This window comes from Fundulus heteroclitus, chromosome 1 (genome assembly GCF_011125445.2).
Source record: "Fundulus heteroclitus isolate FHET01 chromosome 1, MU-UCD_Fhet_4.1, whole genome shotgun sequence".
NCBI lineage: Eukaryota > Metazoa > Chordata > Actinopteri > Cyprinodontiformes > Fundulidae > Fundulus > Fundulus heteroclitus.
Window position 1 is genome coordinate 23,595,415 of NC_046361.1, and position 10,455 is coordinate 23,605,869.

The following is a 10,455-nucleotide window of genomic DNA, read 5'->3' on the forward strand; positions in this document are numbered from 1 at the left end:
GTGATAGCTCAGGGCCAACTAAACCAAAGCACTTTCCAGACAGTTTAAAAAAAAAAACACATTAACAGCCAGATAAAGATTAATCTGCAGTGTGAAAAAAGAAAACAGCGGGTATATTGACCAATATATTTGGCATTGTGTAAAGTGACACATATTTTTGTGTGCAACTCTCCGTAGTGCAACAGGGGGAGATGTTTTTGACTGGATTCTGGACCAAGGGAATTACACAGAGAGAGACGCCTCCAATGTCATCAGACAAGTCCTGGAGGCTGTGGCATACCTACACTCCCTCAACATTGTTCACAGGAACCTGAAGGTACAGTCGCTTTGCCTCTGAGGGCTATTTTCTTTTGTTCTGTCTTATAAAATACAAATAAAACACAAACAAACATAAAATATAAAAATGAGAACTTTTGCAAGGCCCTATATAGACCAGCTGACTTGCCTGTAGAGGTGAGAACAAAACAACTTTATGGTGCAAACTGACCTCTGTCACGTCCCAGAATGCAACACACAGTGTTTGTTCAACAGATTCTTTGCAAAGACACATAAATGCATTTCTCTGCCATCTCAAGTTACCAACTAGACATTTAAGTTTTTCTAAATTATTATTAGTCTAAGTTTATTTTGGACATGATTACAAAATAAAAGAACAAAAGACACTGGTAAATAAAATAGCACATATAATTAACAGAGGTTTCATACTATTCACAGCATATGACTTAATGTTGTGCTCAAAATGGGTCATAATGGGGTACAAATAAGCATAAACTTGTTCAACCCTACACCAGTACCTCAGAATCCCAACTTTCCGCGTCTGAACATTTCAATGGATCCTTTGGTAGCCATCAGCAGTTATAGTTTTGTTTAAACATTCAGCTTTTTCTAAAACCTATGATCAAATAGGTTCATTAGGAAGTTACAAGTAGCATTATATTATTTTTCTGCATGCATACAGTAAATACACTCGAAGGCATACACAGCAAAACTAAACATCAGAGACACATCCTGTACAACAGATGCACTGAGACTACTCCACAGTTTCACTTCACAGATAGAAAAACTAAAGGTTTTCCTAGATGTTCGAATACTGAGACTCTTAATATTATATTTTCTTCTGAAATCATCTCTGTCTGAAAACAGCTTCTGTGTTTACAGACAGCAGATTGTGTCTCACTGTGTACATAATTTGTGCAGTTTTGTATTTGATCAGATCAACAAAGTTTAGGCCATTTGATTTGTAAAATAGCATATTTGTATGTTCAAGATAGCCAGCTTTATTGATTATTTTTATAGCTATTTTCTGTAGTTTCCACAATAATTTTAAATGTTGTTTAAGATATTTTACCCTAAACCCCAGCACAATTTTTCAGATTTCATACATTAAGGAGGGAATAACGTAGTTGGACTGATTTGTCATATAGAAAGTACCTTGCTTTACGTACAATTGAAATACTTCTTGATCATTTAGATTGTATATGTATCGTTTGTGATTTCTAACTGATGTTAATATCTATGGTCTCTCCAAACATTTAGAATTATTTAATTCTACATTTACTTCCAATGTTTTTATTGTTTTCACATGGAATTGATTTGTTTTTGTTTTTTTCTGGGGGGGTTTTCATTCTGTGATCATTTATTTCTATTAAACCATATAAGTTTGAATTTGTACTGTGAGAGCAAACGTTTTCTGTATGGCTCAAATGAATGTCTAGTGACACTCATGTTTGCATAGATCTCTGTCTGTAATTCCTAAAATAAAACAATTGAGATGAGCCAACAGAATAATCTATCTTCAGACTCCATCTACTGGTAGAAAGTAGAAATTTATTTACTCCAGTAGGGTTGGACTCCTACAGTTCATCATCAAACTGAATGACAGTGACATATTCAGATTAAAATAGGTCATGCTTACAGCTTCTGTACAGCTTGTTTTCTTTATTAAATCACGCTTGACCTATAAAATCAAAAGTCATTTTCTCTCTCCTCTCTGTCAAGATTGTAATGCAAATAAAACACAAATATGCTGAGCATGATTACTGTACCTGCACCCTAAATGGTGACAAACACAGACTTGAACATGAACATAAACATGTAAATGCCTGTTGATAAGTTAAGAGTTCAGCTGAGCTGTTTGACTAGATCACTGGTCTTTAGTTTGAAGCTCCGGAGTTGCTTGCTTTTGTAGAAATAACCTCTCACAAGTGTTTTGAATAATTGTGCTCAATAAGGTGGATTATTGTTACATTTGAAATCTCTTTAACTGAATCGTCCTTGGGCGGTTTATGAATCTCTCTTAAACAATTACTCAGCCCTTAACCATTTAAAAGGTTTGAGAGAAAGGTAATACTTTTTTTGGTGTTTCTGCTTGGTTGAAAAAAATTCATATTCCGTTTGCCCTATGACTTAAAAAGCGTAACAAATATCCGGAATTCAACACATTAGGTATTCTATTTTGTCAGTTGCTGTTAAATTGATTCTTATTTATTATCTTCATTCGTTTACAGCTGGAAAACTTGATGTACTACACAGAAAACAACCACAAAAAAGTAGTCCTTCGAGACTTTTACCTCTCCAGATTTGAGAATGGACCAATTACAGAGCCATGCGGAACACCTGAATACCTCGGTAGGCAAAGCTGCTTTCTATGTGTTTGCTTTTCATCGCTGTCTTTCCTCATTGTATATCTTTTCATCGATTTTTTTCCCCATTTATTTTACAAACAAGAAGATTGATGCTGTCCTTTACCCTCTTGAATTCTCTGTGAACTTTTGGTGCATTGAAAGAAAATGATCTATAAAGGATAAACACTCACTCTGAAACATAAAACCCAGAAAAGCATAAATGAGATTGAAAGGGTCCAATCCTTGCCCTCCTCCTCCTCTTCCCATTTAGCGTCTCTTTTTATCTGCCTTTTGATTCCGTGTGCTGTCTCACTCCTCTCCATCTTGCTGATGTTTATGTGAGGGCAAGCTGAAAGTGCTAAGCTGTGCTTTAGTCATCTCCGCAGTTAAAGGCCAGGGCAGTTATTCATATTGATAAGTCAAGTAATGAAATCAGTAAATAAGAAAAGAGAATAGAGGTGGGGATGGGAACAAGGATGTGGAAAAAGTGAGTAATGGGAGCCAGGCTTTGGAGGAAAGCTGTTTGTGCACTTCGAGAATCTGATGAGCTGGAGGGATGTATAAGGACCCAGGAATATTTTTGCTTCTCCCACAAACACTGCATCTGCTCCTCTTTTTTTGCAGCTCCTGAAGTGGTGGCTCGTCATCGATATGGTCGTCCTGTGGACTGCTGGGCAGTGGGGGTGATAACGTTCATACTGTGAGTCTCTATCGATAATACAGAAATGCGGAACTGCAACAACCAAAATGAATACAGTTTTTCTTGAACCAAAATTCTACTTATACAGATGCAATCGGATGCTTGCAAACATTGTAAAAAAAAAAAAAAAAAAAAAAAAAGACACGACGCAAAAAAAAAAATTCTCTTTCCAACACTAATTTAGACTTTCCTGTTTCCCTGTTTTAGGTCAGACCTTACTTTCTTCAATGTCAGAAATTGACACGTAGAAAGATCATTATGCCTTTAGAGAATTTAGAAAAGCATGAGAAAATCAAAAGAAAGTAGATGATTTGTCAGGAAGATAATTTTGGCCCACCACAAAGCTAGTTCATTCTTGGATACAAACGTCTGAAGGTGCCATGTTCTTTAGTTTGAACAATTATATGCAAGTTGTTAACAACAACGTCCAAAGCCATTGCACTGTTTAGGAAAGACACAGGCTCTCTGTCCTAAAGATGAATGTCTTTTGGTACAAAATGTGCAAATCAACCAAAGGACAAAAGCAAAAGCTGGTAAGAGTTTGTCCACACAAAAAATAAAGTCTTAGGTTGCCATATGGGCAGAAAAGAGGAAGAAGTCATTATTCCAAAGATCACATAAAAAGCCAAATTATAGGTTGCAAATAGACTTAGGGATACAACGAGTTTAGTTTTTGAGCATAAAAATGGGACTAAACATGTTTTTTCAGTGGCTGTCACAAAGCACTGATCTTTGTCTCATTGAACCTTTGTGGGCAGAGCTAAAAAGTCGTGTGAGCAAGTTTAACTCTGTTACCCCAGTGTGAGAAACCAACGTGAGAAGCTTGTCGTAACCCCTAAGCATAAGCACAATGTTTGATCCCAGTCCCACAGCTTAAAAGGCAACTTTACCAAGAAAATGTATTTGAACTTCTATCAAGGTTATGAATCTTGTTTATTATTCAGGCGTTTAGCCAATAGGAATAGTTGTGGTAATCCTAGCTGACCTAAAATACGGTGTATTCAAACAACTGGTTTTGATTGTATTTAGAAATCTACAAATAGCAGCATGAATTGTTTTTAATGTAACTACCCACTTTTCCGGCAGCTTATCGGGCAATCCGCCTTTTTATGATGAGACGGAGGAAGAAAACACAGATCTACACAATCGCATCATCTTCTGTCGCATCGTTGCTGGGGACTTTGAGTTTGATTCTCCTTACTGGGATGACATTTCACCTGCAGGTGTTTTCCTCACACACACGGTGGCGCCAAACACCCACTGCCTCTGAGCACTACATTCAGACAGCCAATATGCACACTGCCATGTAAAAGATACGTCACCCCTTAAACATTTAAAAATGTTGTCACAGTACAAGAACAGATGTGAATGGATTTATTTGGATTTTGGTGTTGTAGAATAACGGGATGCATGTTTATGAGGTGGAGAGAAAGTGAAAAGTACCTTTCAAGCTGTTTTACATATATAAATGTGAAAAGTGTAAGTCAGTCTCCTTTGATCTGACACCCCCAAATAAAATCAATTGCAGCCAATTGACTTCAGGATTCAACTAATTAATGTGTTCCAGTCAACACATAAAAAGTTTTGAGGAGTTAAATAGATTTTTTTTCTAGTAAACATTATAATTCTTAGTTTTTAACCCAACAAACACCTTTTTTATGTGTTAACTGGAAATGAAATGTTAACGTAAAGTGGCCAACCACCCTGGTTCACTTTCTTCAGTGTAATTAAGAGATGGGGTTTGAGCTATTTTGTACATAACAAGAGGCAAACCTTCCATTCTCTATGTACCGTATTTAAAGCTGGTAGAGACCTACGACTAAGTACATACTATTATAATTGCAGCAAAGGGGTTTCCACAAAGTGTTGAATATTGGGATCTGAAAATAAATCTATTCCACAGTGTTCAGATTTGTACTTGTGAAATATTTTGTGAGCCATGTTTCATTTTCATTCCACTTTGTAATAATGCACCACATTGTGTTGGTTTATTACAGCTTTTCCAGATAAAATACATTAAACTTTATGAATTTCAGGGCACTTGTCTACATTTAAGCTGTCAAAACCAATGATATAACATATCTCTTTCTGTTACTTCAGCAAAGGGGCTTGTATGTAGACTTATGGAAGTTGACCAGATGCTGAGAATCACAGCGGAGGATGCGCTCCAGCATGAGTGGTAAGTGTAAATGGTAAAAACACTGAGATTAGAGACTATTCCATGTCTGTGGTGCATTCATTCACTGTTTCCCTGCATGTGTTTTCCCCTGTCAGGATTGCAGGGAATGGTGCATCAGAGAAGAACTTGAAGGATGGTGTATGTGCGCAGTTTGAGAAGAACTTTGCAAAGGCCAAATGGCGGGTATGAGCACACTCGACTGCACTGCTTGTAGCATGAACAATGTAGGTAAAATGACAGAATGACCAGCTGAGTAAATGAAAGAATAAGCTGATTCCTGTGGCCTGAAATCATTTGAGCTCACGGCAAAACTCTGCAGGGATGTATTTTAAATTTGTAAAAATAATGATAATAATAATAATAATAAAACCAGTGGAAATACTTAAGGGAGGGTGAGACGAAATGACTGAAGACAAAGAAGGGAGAAGATGGCAGTGCTGACCCAACAGCATGAATAACAGGTATAAATTTCTTCTTTCTTTCCCCATGTGGTCCCAGGAGTTAAAGGTATTATTTTCCATTATGAATGAGAGAGGAAGGACAGAGCATGAGGAGAAACTCAAATTAAGTGATTCAATGAAATATCATTTGAAAGTGGAATATTATCTCTTCATTTAACGACAGTGTTAACTTGTAAAGATAAATATTGGAGTCGACCTTTGTAAAGCCCTCTTTAAGTCAGACGTTGCCTTGATTGTGCTTAGGATGTTGAATTTCTTCTCAAGCTCTGTTCCTTCCTGCTGTCACTCTGCCTGTCCCAAAAGAGATCCATCCACTCTGCTCCACTTTTCTTCACTGGAGAAGATTCAGATGTTCAAAGTGGCTCGCTCTGCACCTTTCTTACTCCTCATCTGCACTATTTTGTCTAAACATTAATGGTTAAACAGGTACTGGTTATCAAAGGGAACAGTGTTTTGTTCTTTGCTGCATTTTCTCTTATTGATGTAGATAAGGAGTTGGAGAAACAGAAAGGCATTAAAGGATGTTGGCCACTGTTGACTGTTGAACTACAGTGATTTGAACTGTAAGGCCCTCTGGCGTTCCTCTTACACAAATCCTGGCTCATTGCCCCATACTGTTGGTACATCCGAAACATACACCAGTCATAGCCAGGCATAATATTATGACCACTAACGGGAAGCTAAAAACACTGGTAATATCTTCATATCTCCACACCTGTCAGTGGGGGGATACATTAGGCAGCAGGTGAACATTTGATGCTCTAAAGATCTGTGAGAACCAAGAAAAATTGGCAACCGTGATCAAGGGCCCAAATATGATCTATAGATGCCTAAGTCAGAACATCTCAATGGCTGCAGCTCCTTTGGAGTGTCCCTGGCCTCCTGTGGTCTTTATCTATCAAAGGTGGTGAAAAGTGAGAAAAGTGGTGAGCCGGCGACAGCGCCATGGACAGCACAAGTCTCACATATGCACACGAGAAGGACAGACTGAGTCGTGTGATCCAAATAACAAGTAAATGAAGCTTAAATTGAAGACGAGCTGAATGCTAGTTCTGATGGAAACCCGTCAGAATGCAACGCAGTGTTTTGCAAATTATGCTCCATAGCTGCAGACCAGTGAGAGTAAAAAATGGTATCCCCTGATGCCGCTGTGCCCTGCCACGAGCCAAAAATGATTTAGGAAATGGACAGAGGATGACAAAAATGAGTTGGAGGTGTTCTTGGCCTACAAATTGCCCAGATCTCAAGCTAATGGAGGCTTTGTGGATTGTCCTGGACAAACAAGTAAGATCCATGGAAGCCCCTCCTCTCAACTCCAAGAATCTGCTGCTAACAACTTGCTGTCAGATACCACAGAATGTCTTCAAGGCCCTGAGGAGTCTAGGCCTCCTCAGGGCAGGGATGTTGAGGCGCAACGTCACACTTGTAAGACAGGTGGTCATAATGTAATGCCTGATCGGTGTGCATACAGATGCTATTTAGGTAAGTCACATTTGATTGAGCGGCTTTTCAATGAATTCAAGGGAATTCTGCTCCCTGGTTTACAAACAACTGCCAAGCTCACATATTATCCTGGACTCCTTCAGTGCTTGTGGGTCAAAAGATATCAGTCGAGTAAACTTTTCAATTAAAACGGGGGGTTTACGCAAAGATCTTTTGCTCTCTGGCAAGCAGTCAAGGAGTTTCTTGGAAAGTGTGAGTCGTGAGATTGATTTGAACCGGGACATAATGTGTCAAAGCTTCTTGGACGTAAAAGAACTGGCACTAATATTTCTTCACTCCACAGAAATGACATTTCAGTCTTTTGGGATGATGTTGCTAAATCATTCTGTTTCAACAGGCGTTTTTTTTTTTTTTATCAAAAATTTGTCTCTGACAAATCTTGCAAAGCTAATCGTGTTTAATTAAGCCATCTTCACCATGTTTTTTGTTTGTTTTACCTCTCATTTTGCAGAAAGCAATTCGCGTGACGACCTTCATGCAACGGTTGAAGAACACTGAAGCACTGAACGACAGTTCAGCTGAGGTTCGGGGTGGGGAACAGGTAGGAGATGGGGAAGGGGGCGTTTCCCAGGGGACGAGTGATGAGGGAGATAAAGGGACGACAGATGAAGGGATCACATCGAGCAGTGTTTCTTTAGAGGTTACTGTTGAAAATACGCAAGCCGGCGTGGAACGAGACGAGGGTACTGTTAAAGTAGGAGAAAACCCAGAGGAAGTAAACACCTCTGAGGGTCAACCTGTTTTAACGTCCCCATTAGATGGGCAAGACGTTCTTGGCCCCACAAGTTCAGGTCCTAAACATGCACAGGATGAGCTTCATAAGGCTGGGGGGAAGAAGGGGGCGGCAGATGGAACACGGAAAATTGCTGCCAATTTGGGTCAAGCTAAAGTTGCCTCAGAAGTTAAACAGACCCCAGCGGTGAGCCCCGGACCATCAAAGCTGTCGGAGAGTTCTCCAAGTGTAACTCTTGGCAGGCAGCACGCATCTGGGTCCCCTGATCAAAGTAGCAAACATAAAATGGCTGCAACCCTTCATGGCACGACAGCTGCTCCTGCTGCATCAGCCTCGGAAGAGAAGAAACCAGCCGCCCAAGGCATGCAAAGGGACGAGACCGATGGAAGCTGGTGTCAGACACAGGTGCCTGAAGCAGTTGCAGAAAGGTCAGTGGTGGCACCCGTTACTTCAGCGCTGGGGGTGGTAAGTGGAGTTGATGTAGGACTGGGCGTTAGGTTGCGAGGCGATGCCAGTCCGGTAGGAAGTCGGGATAGGAACATCAGAAAAACAGAGAGACACAGTGCCGAGTTTAGCATAGCCAAGGCCCCTGCCGCAGCGGCACAAGGCACTTATGGGGCTGGCAGCTCCGCTAGCTTGGGCCGTCATGCCACGCCATACAATCCAGAGGCCATGTCTGTGGGAATGGGGATGGCCGGGAGCTTCGGGAGTCCTTACAGCTCCCTCTATACGAGCAGAGGAGGAGGGTTAGGGATGTACGGCACCGGTCTACACCATGGAGGAGTCGGGAGCAGCACCACAACTGATTGGCAGATGGACAGCGTCATTGAGCAGATCGAAAAACAAATGGCCGCCGTGCTCGAGAAGATCGAGGGAGACATGCCCTCGCTGCTTGAGCAAATCAGCGACTGTCCCAGCGAGCCGGCACGGGCCAGGAGCACGCACGCCTCGCCCTCCGCCTCTCGCTCACGTCCATCTCAGCACTCTTCGACTTCGACCTCAGCGACTCTTCCGCCGCTTCCCACCTCTCCACGGCCGACGCTGCCGACACTCCCCCACCTCGGCATCCCTCCTCCTTCGTATCCCCCACCGTCTCCGCCCACGCAAACCTCACCCCAGGCTGGCAGAGAGCAGGAGGACAAGGACGGACAGAGAGGCACGGCTCCGTCCAGCCAGTTGCCCAGGGCTGGCATGGGCAAAGGACTATGAGGCAGAGGTGAATAAAGTAATGCACAACTGCAAACCATTTGGAATTTTGGATTTATCATTTGACCATTTTAAAGACTGTAAAATCAATAACTAAATTGACTGCAAAGCATTTATTCCTGTTTGGTATGGTTTATAGAAAATGGCTGTTTTAGGGTATGCCATAACACGGTTCAACAGCTTGTTTAATTCTAAACTCCTGACTGTTTGCCTGCATATCTGCCACACAATTACAAGCAAATGCAAGCACTCAAGTAAAGTTTGATCATCAGATTGCAAAGGTATGAAAAGTACAATAAACAATCAAAAGCAATTGATAACAACAGAGGAAAGGTGCATCTGTATTATTCTATACACTGTAAATAAATAGAGAAAATTAGATTCCTGATAATTAATTTGTTTCCAGAATGTAAACTACTCCCTGTTCTAGCAAGCATAGCTTTTTTTTTTCAAAGCAGCTTATCCCATTTATTCCCCCCCACCACCCCCACTTCATTTATGTAGCTCTTCATCTTTTGGTGGGGCATAGAGTCAAACGGTGAAGCAGACGTAACAAAGACTGATTAATACTGATCAAAACTGATCACGCAATTTCTTTATTTGTGCAACGATGATAAACTTGAACTGTGACCCAAAGTTATGTGCGTTTCTAACCAACTGCTGCGAAGATAAAGGACATTACCCAGAGGCAACACACTGTATAAAGGCTTTGTAATCACACTGACAAAAAATAAAACAAAAAATCCTATTGTCACAGTTTTCCAAAAATCCTGTCCACCAACATTGTTTCACCCCCCCCCCCCCCCCCCTCCCCCCTTTTTTTCTTGTTTGGTCAATATACATACCTTATTATTGTCACTTACACAGCCCTTCCTATGTCCACCGACGTGTCACGTAAAACGTCCCACTATATTTCATTATGCTTTTGGCTGTGTGTGCTATTTCAGGTTCTGTGGTATTTCCCCCCAGTAGTACCATTAATTCAGAACCCATGTAAACTGTAAAATGTGCTCTGTTTGCAAGTCTTTCAATAAAATCAATAAAATCAA

The 10,455-nt window shown here is 40.7% G+C and overlaps 1 protein-coding gene across 1 annotated transcript in view; it reads left to right on the forward strand.

Annotated features, from left to right (window-relative positions):
- Positions 1 to 10,361, forward strand: part of camkvl (CaM kinase-like vesicle-associated, like) — a 67,826-nt gene extending 57,465 nt beyond the window's left edge. Inside the window, 7 exon segments of the mRNA XM_036138358.1 lie at positions 91 to 316; positions 2,508 to 2,628; positions 3,249 to 3,324; positions 4,411 to 4,547; positions 5,425 to 5,503; positions 5,599 to 5,686; positions 7,919 to 10,361. Of these exon segments, the coding sequence (XP_035994251.1) occupies positions 91 to 316; positions 2,508 to 2,628; positions 3,249 to 3,324; positions 4,411 to 4,547; positions 5,425 to 5,503; positions 5,599 to 5,686; positions 7,919 to 9,409 (2,218 nt within the window). The 3' untranslated portion in view covers positions 9,410 to 10,361.
- Positions 10,362 to 10,455: the final 94 nt, after the last annotated feature.